Source organism: Tremella mesenterica, assembly GCF_000271645.1.
Source record: "Tremella mesenterica DSM 1558 unplaced genomic scaffold TREMEscaffold_2, whole genome shotgun sequence".
Classification (NCBI taxonomy): domain Eukaryota; kingdom Fungi; phylum Basidiomycota; class Tremellomycetes; order Tremellales; family Tremellaceae; genus Tremella; species Tremella mesenterica.
Window position 1 is genome coordinate 3,017,316 of NW_006711226.1, and position 18,632 is coordinate 3,035,947.

General features: G+C 47.4%; 7 protein-coding genes across 7 annotated transcripts; 4 read left to right on the top strand and 3 right to left on the bottom strand.

Moving 5' to 3' along the window:
* Positions 1 to 78: 78 nt before the first annotated feature.
* Positions 79 to 2,694, bottom strand: TREMEDRAFT_27661 (uncharacterized protein; the record flags this gene model as incomplete). Its single annotated transcript, XM_007002315.1, has 11 exons — positions 79 to 116; positions 211 to 293; positions 425 to 508; positions 670 to 855; positions 991 to 1,127; positions 1,227 to 1,288; positions 1,423 to 1,601; positions 1,665 to 1,919; positions 2,072 to 2,142; positions 2,264 to 2,457; positions 2,622 to 2,694. 11 exons carry the CDS (start codon positions 2,692 to 2,694, stop codon positions 79 to 81), a joined length of 1,362 nt encoding a protein of 453 aa, XP_007002377.1.
* A 270-nt stretch (positions 2,695 to 2,964) lies between these two features.
* TREMEDRAFT_27540 (uncharacterized protein) lies at positions 2,965 to 4,156 on the top strand (the record flags this gene model as incomplete). The annotated part of the gene is made up of 4 exons (XM_007002303.1): positions 2,965 to 3,109; positions 3,158 to 3,300; positions 3,499 to 3,723; positions 3,992 to 4,156. The coding sequence occupies 4 exons, from the start codon at positions 2,965 to 2,967 to the stop codon at positions 4,154 to 4,156; spliced, it is 678 nt and encodes a 225-aa protein (XP_007002365.1).
* A 2,784-nt stretch (positions 4,157 to 6,940) lies between these two features.
* On the bottom strand, positions 6,941 to 7,737 carry TREMEDRAFT_60803 (uncharacterized protein; the record flags this gene model as incomplete). The annotated part of the gene is made up of 4 exons (XM_007002896.1): positions 6,941 to 7,120; positions 7,241 to 7,448; positions 7,570 to 7,688; positions 7,735 to 7,737. The coding sequence occupies 4 exons, from the start codon at positions 7,735 to 7,737 to the stop codon at positions 6,941 to 6,943; spliced, it is 510 nt and encodes a 169-aa protein (XP_007002958.1).
* A 256-nt stretch (positions 7,738 to 7,993) lies between these two features.
* On the top strand, positions 7,994 to 11,673 carry TREMEDRAFT_73427 (uncharacterized protein; the record flags this gene model as incomplete). The annotated part of the gene is made up of 16 exons (XM_007003095.1): positions 7,994 to 8,042; positions 8,125 to 8,507; positions 8,552 to 8,622; positions 8,670 to 8,807; positions 8,919 to 9,225; positions 9,391 to 9,476; positions 9,614 to 9,761; positions 9,846 to 9,898; positions 9,942 to 9,975; positions 10,301 to 10,358; positions 10,401 to 10,417; positions 10,649 to 10,895; positions 11,070 to 11,231; positions 11,378 to 11,417; positions 11,462 to 11,474; positions 11,518 to 11,673. The coding sequence occupies 16 exons, from the start codon at positions 7,994 to 7,996 to the stop codon at positions 11,581 to 11,583; spliced, it is 1,872 nt and encodes a 623-aa protein (XP_007003157.1). The 3' UTR covers positions 11,584 to 11,673.
* Positions 11,674 to 12,180: 507 nt separating this feature from the next.
* On the top strand, positions 12,181 to 13,220 carry TREMEDRAFT_60805 (uncharacterized protein; the record flags this gene model as incomplete). The annotated part of the gene is made up of 2 exons (XM_007002897.1): positions 12,181 to 13,149; positions 13,185 to 13,220. The coding sequence occupies 2 exons, from the start codon at positions 12,181 to 12,183 to the stop codon at positions 13,218 to 13,220; spliced, it is 1,005 nt and encodes a 334-aa protein (XP_007002959.1).
* Positions 13,221 to 13,730: 510 nt separating this feature from the next.
* On the top strand, positions 13,731 to 14,213 carry TREMEDRAFT_60806 (uncharacterized protein; the record flags this gene model as incomplete). Its single annotated transcript, XM_007002898.1, has 2 exons — positions 13,731 to 13,946; positions 14,070 to 14,213. The coding sequence occupies 2 exons, from the start codon at positions 13,731 to 13,733 to the stop codon at positions 14,211 to 14,213; spliced, it is 360 nt and encodes a 119-aa protein (XP_007002960.1).
* A 2,916-nt stretch (positions 14,214 to 17,129) lies between these two features.
* On the bottom strand, positions 17,130 to 17,606 carry TREMEDRAFT_27017 (uncharacterized protein; the record flags this gene model as incomplete). The annotated part of the gene is made up of 1 exon (XM_007002224.1): positions 17,130 to 17,606. A coding segment is annotated over one exon (477 nt), but the record flags the coding sequence as incomplete, so codon positions are not given.
* Positions 17,607 to 18,632: the final 1,026 nt, after the last annotated feature.

Here is an 18,632-nt window from a genome sequence, read left to right on the forward strand (position 1 = left end):
TGACGACGGTGATTATTGGAGGGGTTCACGGCTGTTGATCAGCTCTTTTCCCATGTCGTCCTAAGGGTACTCGAGTACTCACCTGGAAGATAGCTTGTTGAGGTGGATATACACATCTGCCGGTCAGCATACCCTCCATAAATCCGAGTGGTGGTTCTTGGACTTGGACATGGAGTGCACGAGGGATATGACATGACGAGGATGACTGACCGGTACCATACCCATCCATTGAGATCAAACGAAGGTCTCCACCGAAGAATCTGGCGTATAAACGGGAAAGAGGGAGACCATACCTGTTCGTCAGTCTACGACATATCCCACTCTTCTACATTCTTGACGTCCCTGGAACCCATTGCGTCAGAAACGCATGTGGAAAATGCGACATCCAGGAGAAGATATCGTGGGGGCAATCCCTTGAACTCACCCAAAACCAGCCATGGGAGCTTTGAAATCTGAACTTTCGATATTCGCCTCGAGACCTTCATCGCTCATGGTGGTGTAAAGATACCTGTTGATTAGTCCTTTTCATCCCTTCTTATCTCCTCCACCAAGCGGGATGTGCCTGCAAGAACCATATTCTGTCGTGCCTCGTTCCTCAGAATTGGGGAAAAGAAGAAGAGGAAGGAAAAGAGGAAAAGAAGATATGAATACGGGATTATGATGACTCACGTCCAGATCATAGGCACCGCACTCCTGGGAATCCCACCACCCTCATCAGAGATCTTGATGGTTATATCTTCCGAACCTTCCACTACCACAACTTTGATGGGAGGGAAAGAATCTTCGTTGTCTACGCCGTAACGCTCCACCACCGCTCGGAGAGAGTTTTTCAAGAGTTCAAAACAGATGTGTGAGCTGTAGTGAGCTAACGTCCCTCGACACGAACGATTTCGACAGTGGGTTGAAGGTCAGCTTACACTGTCGAAAAGTACGACTGGTGCATATGGTGACGAGGGAAGAAAGAATTTACTCCCATGAGCAAGAACTCACAGATGTCCAGGAACATACGGGAATGTGAGATTTTTGTCGCACAACAACTGTATGGGTGGACCTTTAAACAACGAATAGTGTTCCTCGCATACGAATCTGGCATTCTCGATGGCTTCGTGGCATATGTCATGGACGTTCTGTAACGTATCAGCACAGTCAATGGGAGTGACGGGTGCATTGAGGTCGGGCGATAGGAAAGCGACAAGACTGGTGAGAAGGCTTGAAGCATGACTCACTGCGCGTTTGCAGATGATACCAACGTAGTCAGGATGAGGCTGGAGTGTGTTGAGGGCGATGTCTGAGCGTCAATATTTCCCAAGCGACACGCTCTCTTCCACTGGTTTTCCTGATTACGATTTAGAAAGTAGAGTGCAAACCCGCGCCCAGAGATAATATGACGAATGGATCCTATATATCGACGAAACGACTCACGTTGACCGATCAAGAAACGTATACCTATTCTGCTCATATAAAACCTATCCAACCATTCTTGGACTCCCTGACCTATCCTTCCATGCTTCTGTTTTCTCTTCCATTCTAACACACCCAGAGCGACGGTAGTGACTGTGGGATCATGTCGCTTCTTGATATTTTGCAGAAGCTTGGTAAATCTTTATGTCAGATGGATCGATAGCCTGTACGCATGAAATCTGTAAGGTTACACAAAAGCTCACCTATCATTATAGTCGTGCACTTCTGGAGGATATTTTGTGGTCGGAGGTGGTGGACTGAAATATCTTCTTTCCATTGGTATTCGCATCCGATGAGCTCCATAGCCGGAACCGTTGGTGTTAGGGACAAAGGAGGAAGAGGAGGATGGTGGGGCGGTAAATCCGGAAGGAAAGGATTGTTCGAGGGCTGAGATTGGACCTTCATGTAGTCGTGGATCGAGTGATGGGTTAGGGGTGGCAGAAGGAAAATGTTGGCCTCTGAGTGGTTAGTCGGCGTATCTTGAATCAGAACGATCCTCGCTCAGTCACACTCTACAAAGCTTGCAGCAGACCTCCGACAAGGTATACTACGCTCAGGACGGTGATCTCTGCTCAAAGGGGATTATAGGTATAAGCGAAAGACGACGTACTCTCTCGGTGTCATGCGCAGTTGAGCGAACAGTTCCGGGCTCAAGACTGGTTTAGGAAAAGTGACCAGTTCCTACGAGTGAGCAAATTCCTCTCATGTCGCTCCCCATACAACCTCAACATGAACTCTCAATTTCTCTCCAGTATTGGTTATGGCTCGGTATGAGGACGCGATTGGACGGAGACAGGCTCACCTCAAAACTCTGCGCATACCACTCCTTGACCTTTTCTATACTAGGCATCCTATTGAGACCATCCGGTAGACTTTCAAGCTCAACAACCCTATGACTGAGCCGTATGGGTAACTCTTCCGATAAGAACTGTGAAGCTTTGAGCAGGGTACCTTGAGAAGGGTTCTGACCAAAGAGGATCATTTGCTGAAGCGAGACTGGTGCGTTAGTTGACACTCTCCCTTGGTCATATTCCTCGTCTCTGTAGCTGGCAAGTCCACGTTGACCAGAGATTACTGAGCTCGGAGCGTGTGTATCAATGTGGACGGAGAAACGACGACACACTAGATGGAAGGTGCCAGCGAAGGGACAAAGAACTCACCACCCGTTTGAGGGAACGAAGCAAAATGATGTATCCTATCCCAAAGAGCTGCCGATATTTTGAATCTTGACATTTTGTCTTTTCTTCTTTTTCCCCTATCCTCACTATACTTCAAACAAAGATAAAGCTAGAGGTTGTATGTTATCGAAGTCAGATTCAAAGTCAGTTGGGGTATGTGAGTTTGTATGTACTCGACCGACTCGGTCAAGTAGCGGGATCAAATGAAAACTCGTCTTTCCGGGTAAACCTCATAACCGAGCAGTTGACGGATCGGATCGGGAAAGTCTTCTCCACGTGGTCGATACCCACCCATTCCACCTTTCACTCTCTCGACGACCATGTCATGTGGCGGTCCTATCTCTCTCTCGTCAGTGTCGTCATACCAGCTTTACTCGCGCTGAGAGTATATCTTCTCATCCGATATAGAGACCAGAAGCCTAAACGTCAAGCAGGAGAGACATGTTCTCTAGGGGTTTTCTTAGGTTCCGGTCAGTCTTCTTCCTTTACTGGTTAATGAGGTAGCAGCTGAATTCAAGGGGGTCACACGGCGGAGATGGTAGCATTGTTAAGTACTATAGATCTTGAGAGATATACTCCAAGGGTGTATGTGTATTGTTGGGGGGATGAAATGTCCTTGAGGGCGATTTCGACGATTGAGTCTTCTAGATATTCCACTGAGGTACCTTCGTTCACAATCACCTACTTCTTCCTTCTCATTCTTTAACAAGCTTGTTCTGCCATGCCAGTATCCAAATACCGTTTACAATGCTATATATACTTTTCTTTTCATAGCTGTCATCGGACTATTGAGCTGACTCTTCAGGTCATCGGGAAGTCCAGAGAATATAAGAACGATGATCGTCCACTCAAGGAGAAGAACTCAACTCAACCATCTTATTCTCGTATCGCCTTTCCCCGAGCGAGAAAAGTAGGACAATCATGGTTCTCAACCATTCTCACGACCATCCGGACTCTATTCCATGTCATTTGGTACACCTTTCTAGTCCCTCTTACTCAACCTCGAAAACCTTGGGTGGACGTTTTATTAGTGAACGGACCTGGGACTTGTGTCGTTCTGGTCCTGGTTTGTTGGATCAGACGGGTGGGTTTCTCCATCGCTCATCCTTGCTTTTCCTTATGACTTCACCTCATGTCAACCTTTCACACTACCTTTCTCTTCCACTCGACCTCGTCTCTTCCCATTCTCACATTACTCAACAAGCCAACAATCCTTGTTGGATGCCGCTGCAAATTTCGATCTGACGGTATTTGGGCACCAGCCCATCTGATGAATGGAGAGATTGACAAAACCTCCGTGAGATGCGTACTTCAGCTGACAGCCAACCGTAATGGCCAGAGCTGACAACCAGATCTTAGGTCTCTCATACACCCGAATCATCTACGTCGAGTCTTTCGCAAGAGTGCGTTCCCTCTCCCTATCTGGGAAACTATTGCGTCCTTTCGTAGATACTTTCGTCGTTCAGTGGCCTTCCGCTGGTGGGAAAGGAACGACTTACAGGGGTTGGTTAGTTTGATGCATCAGCAATCATCTACAAACTGCAAACCAAGCATAATGTGCATGATGTGCGTGACATGGTCGGGTTTGATACGTAGTTACATTACTCCTAAATCATATCAAACACTATCTAGTACATCTCTAATGACTCTCTCTACCCTACGTCTTCTCCTCACCGCATCTCTGATTTTTCCTGGCTGGTCTGACCGACCGTTACGTTGATCTGCAGATAACAACCTCCCCGCTCCTCCTCTCAATAACCACATGATTTCTTCTCCCTCATCCCGCCATTCCAGCCGATGTCTCACACAGCCTTCGAACACTCCCGAAACGTCGAGTGGTGAAGCATACCAATCTTCGCCTTCCCACTCCTCCCATTCTTCGCCTGACAGTCCACGCAATACACCCATCTGTTGTGACATCACCTCAGGTATATCCTCAGACGCCTTTGAATCCGAAAGAGGCTGGCCGAGGGAGTTCACCTTTGCAGTCATGGAATAAAGTTGTGAGAGGGAAGGTTCCTCCCCTGCTACCTTGGCCCAAGTCAACACTCCCCCTTTTCCTCCTCCCACACCTAACTCGTCACCTTCTATCTGCGTGGAAGACAGGGCGGATTCCCAATTTGAAGGAAGGTCGAATGGACGAGATAATAGTCGATGAGCGCGGACGAGGTCAGGTAAGAGGTGGACGAAGCGGGATGTGAGGGTGGAAGATAGTCGAGGATGAGAATGAAGGGAAGAAACAAGGTTAGAGATGTGAATTTGGAGTGGAGGGTGAATGTGAGTGAAAGGGAGGAGGAGACGGAGATGTTGGATGTACTATCATCAGCGGACAAGTCAGACAAATATCCAAAGTGATCAGCTTGTCGCATGAGAGTGACTTCAAGTTGGATAGGGAAACTAAAGCGAATACTCACTGCAAGGGGGATGGGAGGTTGGGATTCTTCGTGAGGTAAATCTGGGACAACTAGTGAAGGCGTCGGCGAAGAATATGCAAATTGGTCGACCTGTTATTAGCCCCTACCAAGGAGGGCACCGACCATTGCATATTGTTCATAAACATGATCTGAGCCGGCAGTTGAGAAGTTGAGCAGAATGAGCGTAGGAAACAAGAAGTGACCAACCAACCATCCCGGTCCGCCTTTGGCCCCTTCTCTTCGTATCCAGATAACGAGACAAGTGTCAGGTAAATCTACCTCCGTTCCATGTCTTTCCACTTGACGTTTGAGCAGTATATCAACCAGTTTGACCCGTAAAGGAGAGGGAGTATCTTCCAACCCTGTCAATATGACCACCTGAGCCATTTCTCTCCCCTTTCCGTACTTTTCTTCCTCGGCTGGAATGTCTCCTTCCGATATTTTCGGACCATCGCCATTACTGACCGTACCATCACGTCGCCCATTGTTCCCCTTTGCTCCATGCGAGGTTTCGCTCGGATTCGATGGATCCGCCAAATGATCTTGATGAAGATGATACGGCCCTGTATGCTCATCATGCGTAGCAAGAGGCGGTGTATTAGTACCCATAGATAACCTATGTCTATACCCACTGAAAGTACTCGTTCTGGATCTGGGACGGAGGGAAGTAGGTGTAGTGACCGATCTGAGACTTTTGCTCCTTCGTCGGAAGTTGGTGTTGAGGGGGGAAACGGAGTTGAGAGGGGAGGTAAGTAAATGAGAATGAGAGTGAGGGGGATCGGATATGAATGAGTGATGTAAGATTGATTGATCGCAATTGTGGTCTAGATGGGTGGTGGAAGTGGGTAGACCAAAGATGTTTTGACATATCTATAAGTCAACATGAGATCTGTTCACCAGCAGAGGACCCGTGATTGGTGACCTGTATCTTACGTGACCAGCGTCTATCCACCATTAGTTGTACACCAGATCGAACTGTACAACTGCGTAATTCAGACGGAATGAGTGTGATTTCGAAAGAAGTGAGTGAATCCGTGGATAAGCCAGAGGCAAGTAAGAAACACTCACCACCCTCACAGCGTGAGCAAGATCCAACACGTCATCCAAACTTTCCGGAGAGATATCAAGTATCAATCCACCCTTGTTCACTATGAGAGTCAAGAGGATAGCCGCGAAAAGGTCTGCTAGAGGTTGAGTGAAAGTCCATGGGGTGGATGATTCGATGTGTGCTATGAGGGCGGGGATGAATTGTGCAGAGCCGGGAGTGGGGAGCATGGCGAGGTGAGGGGGTTCATGACATTTCGGATAAGGTGTGGCTCGGTCAGACTTCAAGGGGCTTCAGTGAAAAGGAGGTAGAGATGCGTGCTTGAGGGAAGACTTTGTGTGCGTTGTATGAACAGAAGAGAGGAAGATGGAGGAGAGTTGGACGGAGGGAGTGAATCCCGGAGATGGCCACATCGTCTTTTCGGTCCGATCCCAGTTATCTAAGTTATGGCTTGTGACGGTCGCAAAACGGCGTCACATGGGTCTTGCTACATGCTACAGAACATCATATGCAGTACCCGTACGAACGTGACAGTTGACATATCTCACAAACATAGCAGGGAGGATATAGAGTACACTGTCAAAACGAACACAGACACAGGCGCTGACCCACCAGCCTTGTTTTCGTAAACTGACGTTATGACTGCCTCACGACACACCTTTTCGCTTTACGCCATTGTAGTCGGGGAGACAGGGTGCCAGGATTCAAGTGAAAGTATCAGTATGATCATCTGTCGTCGTGCACAGGCCACTGCGGAGAAGAAGGGGAGATGAAGTCATCATGATAATACATATTTCATGCAAACTGTGCGTCAGTGGGGTCGATTTATTGCTACGACAGGTTCAACTCACAGTTGACAAATAACTCTCCGCCACTATACGAGCCCTAGCATTCAAAGACAACTTCATCTCCGATATCTCCTTGTCCACATCTTCCATAAACTGTATGATGAAATCTACGAGTTTATGTTTGAGCATTGACTCGGAATGAAAGTTTGTTATGAGGAATGAGATGTCGTATCCCTATGGTGTCAGCCGGCACCGCACATTACAATTGCCTCTCAACGAAACGATCACACAACGTATTTTCAAGAACGACTTGGGTAGTAGCAAGAACGTCATGTGAGAAGGGATACGACTCACGGGTAATGGTTTTCTTCTCAAAATGATAAAACCCTCCGCACGCATCATCATGAACCGAGTGAATTTATGACATAGAATCTTTTCAATTTCATCGGCCTGTTTGATCGCTATACTCAGTCGAAGAGAGTTGACAGAGGGTTCGATGAGGACACGCTCGGATTCGTTTCGGGAGACGATGAGGGGAAGGAGTAAGACTTCGGGGGATGTGCTGTGTGTCAGTAATTTTCTATGGCGCCTGATGGAACGGTGCGTCACAATGACTACGAGAGACGGTATCGGGAGAAGATAGGTAGAGAGAGGCTGAGGGAGTTTTAAGTTGCGACACTCACTGTATCTCAACCTCGGGCTTGTTATGCCGTTCGACCTGCTGAGAGGCAAAGTTGTCCAATGTCAACGCGGCAGTGAGAGTCGCACGGACGGCGTTGAGGTATGGTCTGAGGGTGTTTGACTGATGAGTAAGTACGTCTCGCCAGGGGCTCCCAGAAAACACTGACCATGATATTTGGATGTCAAGAGGAATGTAGGCGATGAAGATGCAAAGCGGCCCAGATGCGCTGCACAGGGACGGAAGGAAGGAAGGAGCGTCAAGGCTCTGCCACATGTCGGTAATTCGGCGTTACTCCAGATACGGGATCAAAAAAGTTGATTTTGCTTTCTTGCCACTCACCCGTGTTGAAGAATTTTCAGCCCGACACTCACTTTTTGCACCATCTTGAACCTAATTGACTATCAAAAGTATAATCCACCGTCAAAATGGCTTTGAAACTTGATATATGGGTGAGCGAATGCAGTCTCCTGAAATGTCTCAGCTGACCCCTTCAGAGCCTCGCCCTTCTTCCTGGCAAGTCAGCTTGACCCTACCCAGCATTCCAGCTAACCCCCAGGCGAGACTTACCGCTCCTATGTCCGACGAGATTTCCAAATCACCAATGCTGCTCTCGGAGAGGAGCTCGCTTCTGCAGATGGTCGATCTGTCGTCAAGTTGACCTACCAGAACGCCGACCTGTCAGACATTGACGATCTCGACTCTGAGGATGAGAGCATCGACTCCGATATGGCGGAGGAATTGAGGGAGGAGTTTGAGCTTTCGGACGACGAAATGGGAGAGGATGAAGTGATCAAAGAGAAAAAACCTAAAGTGAATGGGGTAAAGTCAGAAGCAAAAGCTGCCAAGGAAGAGGAGGAAGACAGTGAGGGTGATGACAGCTTTGAAGACGATGAGGACATTCTCACCACCGTCGCACTTTGCTCCTTGACCGCGGGAAAGGTAAGCTGACAGATCGTAAGATTGAGTAATGAGCTTACGGTCAGATTGAACAGGCGACTGTCAATCTTACCATCTGTGAAGGCACCGTAGCCGAGTTCGAGGTAGTCGGTCCGAAGTGAGTTGACGCACTTATTCAACTATCTCATTGAAGCTGATCAATAGTGCCGTGTATCTCACGGGGAATTTTATCCATCAGGATTATGGTCACGATCACGGCCACGACGGCTCTGACTCCGATTCGGAAGACTTGGGCTTTGATGACGGTGATGATTATTATCGTTACGGAGATGATATTCCTGCGTGAGTACGAGCTTGTGTCTCAAATGTTCGGGCTTATGAGGATATTCTCGGGCATGCCTTCATCATTTTAGAGTCATACATCCGAGTATAATCAGTTTTACTGATGGGTAGTGGGAAAATTTCCGAGATCAACGACGATAACCTCCTCGAAGCCAAACCCGCTAAGAAGGAAAAAACGAAAGTTGCAAAAGTCAACGGAGAGAGTAAGCCCGCCAAAGTCGAATCCTCCGTCAAATCAGAAAGCAAACCTCTGAAACGTAAAGCCGACGAGATTGATTCCCCCGCCAAAACTGAAGCTCTGTCAACTGATGGGTTGAGCAAGAATCAGAAGAAGAAGTTGGCGAAGAAGTCAAAGTTGGAGGGCGAGGGTGGTGTCAAGGCTGAAAAGTCAAAGGTCGAGCAGGCCAAGAGTCAAAAGGTGAAGGCTTAGTTATCCTCATCACTTCACACAACACTGCTTGATACCGTTATCTTACATGTGTTGAACTCGCATCGACTGCTTGCACATCATCTATAACATGCATTCATTGAGTACTGGCCTTTGGATCGCTGATGGATTGTGGACTGACAGCTGACGCGACAGCGCACTCTGCCTTCGGGGCTGATAATTGAGGATGTCAAGCCGGGAGATGGACCCGCGGCGAGGACTGGCAAGCGACTGGGGATGAGGTGGGTTTATCGTACTTGTTGAAACTGTAGCATCTTCCCACCACATGTCTGACAGCTTCAATTTCAACGCTCAGCTGCAGAGGTTGACCATCATGTGTATCGGAGACTAGACTCCGTGTGCTCCCACTGACTAACAGATACGTCGGGAAACTTGAGAACGGCAAGCAGTTTGACTCCAACACTGCCGGAAAACCCTTCACGTTTGTTCTTGGCAGAGGGGAGGTTATTCGGGGTTGGGACGAGGGTTTAGCTGGGATGGCTGTTGGAGGGGAGAGACGATTGACGGTGGGTTCTCGGCTTCCTGAGCTGTGACATAATCTTCTAGAAGTCGTGCAGACGAGGTAGAGGGGAAAGAGCTAATCCTACCAGATTCCCCCTCAACTGGCATATGGCAACCAAAAGATTCCTGGTATTCCCAAAGGGTAAGCTTTGACGATTCCAGTGCGGATGTCACTGACGCTACAGGTCCACTCTGAAGTTCGACGTCAAGCTTGTTTCCGTTAACTAGATTTCCTCTCTAGAGCTTGAATGCAATCATCTCTCTATGTACACAGTCATGCATCTTTCTTTTGACACCATTTTTTTTTCGCAGAGCAGGATGGCAGTCAGTTGTACAGTATGTAACATCGGGGAAGGAAGATGACGTCACCGTCGGCGGTCGGATCACTCACTCTGCTGCTTTCACCCCCGCTCTCTTCACTCCTCTCTCCTCTCTCACTCTCTGCTCCCACTTTCCAAGTGTCAACTCAAGGTCCACCCACAACAATATGGAGAGCGTGAGCTGGCTCTCCAATGTCCAGGATGCAGATAGCTCACCTTGTCAGATCGTCACTAAAGCCAGGGAGATCATGGATAACCCCGGTCAGCTGGGTGATAGCATCAGTCAGTCTCTTCCACTTTGTTCGCGCATCTTCTGATGACCAGGGGCCGCCGTGAATGAGGTTTGTCTTCTGTTGTCTATGCTGATATTATTTCACTTTTCTGCTCTACTCTATATCTCTGCCGTTACCAAACAACCCCCTCTCCCCCCCTTCCCCAACAACAACGGTCATCCCCGCGACTGAAGAATTCATCCGTCTCACGATCGTTATTCGCCGACCGATGGTGCTCCAAACTCCCCGTTGTCCGTCTGCCCGAATTCTACCTGATAGAGGGTATGTATTGACAGTAAGCTCGGCGCATCAAACGCCAACCCCAATCCCACGCCTCAACCCCCTCAGTCAGGACAACAAGACCAAAATCAACAAACCCCCTTCGATGATGAGGTCCAATTCGCCCCGAAGGAGATGTACGGTGCCGTCACCGGTGGTGGATTTGGAGGAGGTTTCAACCCGCATGCTGCTCCGCCTACTCAACCGCCAACGGGCCAGACACAAGCGCAGGGACAGAGTCCGTACGAAGGCATGGGAGCGGAAGATAGTAAGTCTGCATAGCTTTCTCAAATCGGTCCACTTGGACAAATCCCTTTCCAGCATCCCGGCTCTTTGAGGGCTGCAAGATGTCATGCAATATGTCTGTAGAAGGGACTCCCGATCCTTGCCGGATGAACGCGGATGAGGGGAATTGATGAGGGAGAAGAAGACTGACGTGAAGCTACCGCGACGGGAGGATATGGGGACCAAGATGCCCGCGATGTGTTCAGTAGACGACATCAGATGGGAAATACGGTTGGTAAAGAAGGACCGGATTCGCCGGTAGATGAGGAACATGGGTACAAGACGGGTTCTTCTACACCTGGCTATCGGCAGGAAGGAGGTCAGTACGGTCAAGGCTACTACTTCATTCTTCCTCGATATTCCCTCTTTACAACACTTTCACAAGTCTGCGATAATCTGTCCGCCCAAACTCTACCATGCTGCTCGAGAAGCACGTCTTTGAAAAGAGGCAGTGCTGACCATCAGATGTGGATGCAGAAGCGGCAGCCAACGCTTTGCGTAATCAGTAAGCGTCGATCCTCGCCCCTGTAGCTCAGTACTGACAAATAGATCCAACGTTAATGTGAGTCTATATTATTCTACCATATGAACATGCTGACAATCAGCAATACGGACAACAAGCCAATGATTTCAATGACAATAACGACCACAACGAGACGATTGGAGCCTAGCCCGGGTAGCCAGCGAAGGAAATTCATGCGCGTGGGAAAGGTCTGCGAAGAATATCGAACGTGTACATCTCATGCAATCTCCCATTTCACACACTATCAACTGACACATTTCTTCTCACGCATATCAGTGACGAGCTCCCCCGATCTCATCGGACATCAACAACGGAGGGTCAAGATATCGAAGAACTCAACGAGGCGATTCGACGAGAATCGTGACCCGGCCGAGAATCGTGGGACATAAAGAAGACCTATCCTCCGTGGTGTGAGAGTATTTCAAGCACAGCTTGACATCATCGTGAAAAGCGCGGAAAGTCGTGAATGGAGAAGAAGAATCGAGAAGGAAATTTCACACGGCCGCACCGCATCCTCCCTGGTTGAATCTGCTTTTCTCGCTCGTCATTCTCCCCCTAAGGCCGTCGATTCTAAGATGAGAGGCTTTCGTGCGAACCACCCACTTCCCACGCTTCGATGACGTAGCAAAATGGAAAGGACCGCGTCCGAGACCACGCGGTCAGAGTTTGATCTGAGCGAATAGGATATAAACGTCGGAAATGTCTTGCGCTGCCCACTCAGAGTTTCACCACTGAACCAAGAAAAATGAGTCAGGACTCCCAGCTTCTGACACCTGGACCATCAGTCAGCAGGAAACTAAGCTGGACAAAACGATTGTTCCGGAGGTCAGAATCAAAGTCTAAGCCAAATGAGTTGATACTGGTCCCCTTGTTTTGTGATGATGCCAAGGATGGCCATGTGTATGACAACTACTTCTTCACCTCCTCCTCTCTGCCACACGGTGACAGCACACCTGGGGCGCCAGTCCTGTCCAGTGACATCAGCCCTATGGTGGATCCGCTGCCGGGTGAAATAAGTGAGACAATCTTTTCCATGGCACATGCCATGCATGGACAACATCTGCCATTCGACAGCAAAGAGCATGAAGAGTGTGTGACAGCCGCTGCCAAGCTGTACACTGAGCACCTGGAAGAGCCAAATTCACCGAGTCAGGATCCATCAATTTCTGATCCATCCTCCACTTTGGAGCCTTCCCAGACTCAGACTGAAGCAACAAAAGTGTCATCTTATCAAGTCCTTGTACACCATGCTTCACAAGACAATTGGACAGCCTACCGACAAGTACAGGAGAATAAGCCTGATCTAGATTCAAATTGTGTGAACTTTGCTATTAAGGTGATCCAACCATTTCCTAAATGCAATGCAATTACCATCTCTGCCTATCTTCCTGGTTCTTCACCTACAGAAACTGGAATCTTACCTACACACACTGCAGAGGCAATTTTCAAGTTGTGGAAGTGGGAGCAAGAGAGTGTAACACACGAAGGATTTAAAAAAATGGCCCTTGAAGACATCTACGAAGTGTACGCAAAAGCAGTCTCAAGGATGAGATTAGCCATCTCTTGTATCATTCCAAAAAGCAAATCGTGTCCAGTTATGCCAACCGAGGAAATCATTTGGAATGGCCTCAGGGCCACAGTGTCCATTGCTCTGGACGACGAAGCAAAAACAATAAGTGCAATTGTGGAGTATTTTGGTGGACTGTCATCAGAAGTACTGGAATCACCAAGCCAGAAGTCTGACTTCAGATTCTTCCGACCAGCGTCATTCCCAGAGCCTTATGAGAGACTTGTCACAAAAAACGTTGTGACACCTCAAATATCCCACCATCCACAACCTTCCTTTGACCATCGAAACCCCTATCATGTTTTTACCTCTTCACCCTACACGTAACCTAGGACATCTGAGACCAACTACGGCAAAGTACAACGGGAGAATAAGGTATACAGGGGTCTGGAGCATAAGGACGGCGAAGTGCGGCGGAGTTAGATGGAGTTAGGGGGGGTTAGGGACAATGGGAGCAGAAGTACAGCGGAAGTTAGACTGTTATGACACTGCGTAGGCAGGTCATACATGATGACATGGGATTAGGGTGACAAAGGAGAATTAGGATTATCAGAGTTTAACCATGAGTTCAGTACAACTGGATCCTTGGTCAATTGCTTATTCAGCAATGACATCATAGCTTAGTGTCATGAATAGTGATAAGGAATTCTGACTCATGCTCAGAATAGTGATAAGGAAATATGACTCATGCTAGGAACTGTGATAAGGATTGAAGGAAAATATGAGTCATGGTATTTAGCAGTTCAGCAGTGAGGCATTTACGTGATTGGCTGAAGCCTGGATGTTACGGGGTAACAACGAATCGAGAGAACTCCATCGAGTTCGACGGATTAGGATGGAGGAAAGCGGGAGTTGGAGGCAGTGCTGCAGTAGGTAGGGACGGGTTTTCCCCTTTCGAGATTTTCCCCACTGGGTTTGCTCAAAGCGGTTTTTTACCTGTCCAAGTATGTACGTAGACGCTTGCAGTAGGAGAGGAGACGGATACCTGTAGACAGTATATAGTACAATCAGCAAAGTACCAACTTTGCTGATTCTTCAATATCATTCTTTGGCTACATCGATTGCAGAGGAGACACGATCCATTAGCACCAGATTCTCTAGATTTCCACGAGACATCCATCGAGTTCGACCCAACCTGCGACCTAGTCATCGTGTTTCCAGTACCGTTACACTGGAAGGTTCAGCAGTTTAGCAGTGAGGCATTTATGTGATTGGCTGGAATTAGTTTCCCTCGGTGCACTCACTTTGAGGCATTTATGTGATTGGCTAGAAAATCCCTCACACGCTTTTTATTTAGTACACCTACTTTAGTTTTGAAGGGTATAAAAGGAGCACATCTCCCCCTTCTTTCTTCAGCAATGTATCTTCATCTTGAAGTTGAACTTCATCTTTGAAAGTCACCTAGTTGGTTCTAACCCAACACCTCAGTACCCTCAGTACCTAAGGCAGTCATCAAGCTCTACAAGCCAGAGACTAAAACCCTTCAGTACCCAAGGCAGTACTTTGCAACTGCAGTCTACCCGTAGGCGTGACACTTAGTCAGCTTTTAACCAACAATCCAGTACTACTGGATCATTGGTCAATTGCTGAATCAGCTTTTCACCACAGATCCAGTACTAATGGATTCATGGTCAGATAGAAAGTGGAGGCGCAAGGGTATAAAAACCCCCTCTGTGAGACCTCTTCCTCATTGATGAATTCTCAAAAGATACACTTCTAAACTTCTCATTCTTCACAATCTTCTTTGCGCCCGTGTTACGACCTGAGAGCTAGGCAGTGACCTAACCTAACTTCAGTGGACAACAGCGACAAGATATGAAGTGATAGCGTAGAGTGGATTGGACGATGATGAAGAACACCTCAGTGTAGACGCGTTATGGCGTAAGTCACTTAAGCAATTGGGATATGTGAAGTGGGTGGCAAAGTTTGTGAGAGTAACTTATGATAATTCATTGACGAGGAAGAGCCCCTGTGAAAGGGGCTTATATAGACATCATCTTCTAACCGGTACTACTTCACTCTGACCTTTTCTCAACCAATCACATAAATGCCTCACTGTATATCCATCTTATCTGGTCAACATGTGACGCTTTAGACTTATAGGTGTCGGCTTAGATTGCTAGGTGTCGGCTTAGGTTGATTGGTGTCATAACAGTCGCCCCTCCTCTATTCGTCACAAGCTCCTGTGAGTGTCGCAAGTCAATGTCTTATTAGTTCTCCGAAGTTGCGGCATCGGACAAGTTCTTTCCTCCGTTAGGTCCTGTTCCACCGCTTGTGTGAATTCACTCTGTTCCTTCTTTTCAGCCATTCCAATGTGTCAGGCTAACCTTGGAATTAGATCCGCTCCATCTCGAACTTTGTCCCGTTTTCGTTTCCTTTCTTGTGTCTTGTTTTCTTTTATATAGCATGAGTCTTGTCTTCTTCTGATCTTCATCTGACCCGTTTCATCCCATTTGTCTTCTCCACTCGATTCTACTCACTTGCACTCAGTTCATCACTATTTATCAAAATGAGTGTCACAAAGTGACAAGTTGGTTTGATAGTGATAGTGATAGTATGGGTTGGGTATTTAACCAGCGACCGGCGGTATGCAGTAACCGCCGGTTAATAGGCCTTTTAGCACAGTGGTTTAGACCGCTGCCTCTGAAGGGCACTGTTATATCGTCCCAATGCTGGTTAGTTGGTCTCGTGACAATGAGGCGTGATACTCCTACCCCCATACTCGGATATCTACCCCGTTCTAAATTGGTTCATGTAAGTTTGTTCTTAACCTCTTCTCCCATTTTCGCTCTGTTAACTGATCCTAGATCAATCAGAAAACATTTGTCCTTTTTAGTTGTGCCCAGAGTGCTCCTCCAACTGTTCCCGGTACCACTAAGTTGTTTGTTGATATCGACCAAGGTATTAACTCGGAAGACTCCCTCAATACTGCGGCAGAATCACCTGTTTACTCGCCGGTATCCCCTATTGTATCGGCAGTCCCAACTTCACCTTCCTATGTTCCATCTAATGACACTTCACCTGTACATCGCCCTGTAAGCTCTCCTGCTTCGCCGATGGTTACCTTCGATCTCGACAACCCAGAAAACACATATGATGACGACAATCAACAAGGCGCTCAAATCTCTGACCAGGACTCTGACCTGGAAATTCTATTTGAGAAACCCGCCAGTCCTGCACTTCGTCGTATCAAACCCACCGTTGATCCTATTCCTCTCACAAGAGCTCAAGCTAAGAAGGAAGAACAACTTCTCAAGCGTGTGAGTCATCTGACATTGTTGTCCTCTGAGTTGACCCGTAGAAAATCAAACGTCATGCTGACGCTCTTTTTATTGAAACATATGGATCTTCGGTCGGCCCGGTCCTCGCTTGTGAATATTGTGCCAAGAAATCTCGTGGTGATCGTTGTTGTGTGATAGTTAACGGGCTTGGCTGTTCGTCCTGTATGGGCACAAACAGAAAATGTCATCCCTACAAGGTCCGTGACATGACTCCCAAGGGAATGTCTTCAATCCGCCAACCTTGCAAAGAAGGAAATGCAGGGTCTCTTCTAAGTGTTCTCTCGTGTTAAACGTGAAAATCCATTTCAAGTCTGTGATTCCATGTTTATAGTATCAAGTATGCAGTGTTGCTTGTGCTGGATTTAACGCTTTTTTGGTTCTGATTTCCTCTCAATGGTCTCTGTCCTCAATTTGTCTTGTTCCATTCACAAATTCAATGATGTCCCTTGTGATTTTCATCTCATACATCTAATTGTAGTATTTTGAAATTTTTCCCCCAGAGAACTTCATTGTGGCTTTCATAATCTATTCTCCAATTATCGTATATCGAAGAGATGAGGAAATGGAGGCAGATCTTCATTTGGTCCGTGCGAGTCTTCCGCTTGCATGAACCTAGAATGACCTTGCCGTGACCTATTCCCTGTTGACGGTTTTGTGGACTTTCTTGTGTCGCATTTTCTGTTTCTAAGCAACCTGATTACAAGGATTCCAAGTCTTCTCCAATGGGTCCTAAAACATGCTTCGTCCTGTCCTCCTTTTCCTGTGTTCTTCTTGCGATACACCACTATCATTTCCGGCCTCAAATACTTCCTTGTATAAACTTATTGGGCTGTCTCAACATGATTGCTATGTCAAATTCTGAGGAGAACGCAATTGTCCTGAGGGTCTGCTATGCTCCTTGGCACCGCCGCTGCGATGTGAAGCTTGAAACTCCCCAAGTAGCTTTGCAGCATTGTTAAGGTGTGATGGTGGTTCCCATGTGTCATGCTCCGGTCCATAACCTTTCCATCTTACCAGATAGCGTTCAGGTTCTCTGAAGGGGTCATTTACCTTCATGTCCAGTATCTTCTCAACCTCATATTCCAGTTCATCATTGATTTCCACAGGTGGTTGTGGTGGTTGGATGTGCTTTGGCATTTGATTTGATTTATAAGGTTCAGGTAGACTGATGTGGAATACATTGTGAATTGGCATGGACGATGGTAATTGAAGTTGAAATGCGGGACTTGAGATTTGTCGAGTAATCTTGAATGGCCCCAAGTATTTGTAGTCGAGTTTCTTTGTAGGTCTCTTTGTTTTGATGTTCCGTGCATCAAGCCAGATGTCAAGGATACTGCCCACCCTGGGACAGAGGACAAAGGACAAGGGGACAAGGACTAGGAGTGACAAGGAATATACTTAAGTTAACAAGACTGAGTCCAACAAGGAATGGGACTGTGACCCAAGGAATGTCTCTGGCTTGTCTTACAAGGTTAGAGGGAACTGGACTGGACTGGACTGGACTGGACTCCAAAAGGGTGGCAATGGAAATGACTTTTGATCAAGAACTAAAGAAGACTACAGAGTACAAGATAGGGTTTATATAGACAAATCAGCCTTTTCCAAGAGGCTCGTGCAGACCTGCGGAATACAAGCGTCCTGAACCGTCCTGCACTGTCCTGCATGCATTGCCTTGCATCCCACCGATAACCACTGAGATCCTACGATGCCATATCTGTGTTTACCTACGTCCTACTATGACATCCTACGGGATGCGCCGGAAGTCGCTCAACTTTGTCGAAGGTGGTTGATGAGGAACTATGCAGAACATAGACGTGCTGCAAGAACAAGAGACTGAGAGATTATGCCTTAGCAGGCATTAGAACAGAGGAACTAGAGACTAGAGAATTACTGGGGACTTATGCCTTGCAGGCATGAGAGCTAAACACCGACATACTAAAATGATACTTGAAGTTTATGCCTGATAGGCATGAGAGCAGAGGTGAAATATTAAAACACGAAAGTGGAGGTTGAACTTGTTTTGCGCAACAAGGAACACGTGATGGTGTGATTCATGACAGGAGCTCCCCCTCTAAGGGCGAAGTCCCCTGAGCCGGGATGACCTACGCTGAGGTCTTCTCAAAATTGTGGAAGTGTCTTGTTGTGTCGGTTGTTTGATATTAGAGTTTGACTCTGTCGACCTCATGGATGGGAAGTGGTGTTGAGGATCTTGGAGATATTGACAACGGAATGCCCTGAAGGCAGTAGTGTTGTGAAGCTCTTCCCAAGGTTCCCATGAGTCATGAGCACTGGAGTAATCTCTCCAATGTACTAGATAATCATATCCTCCATCATTACTGATGCGAGAAT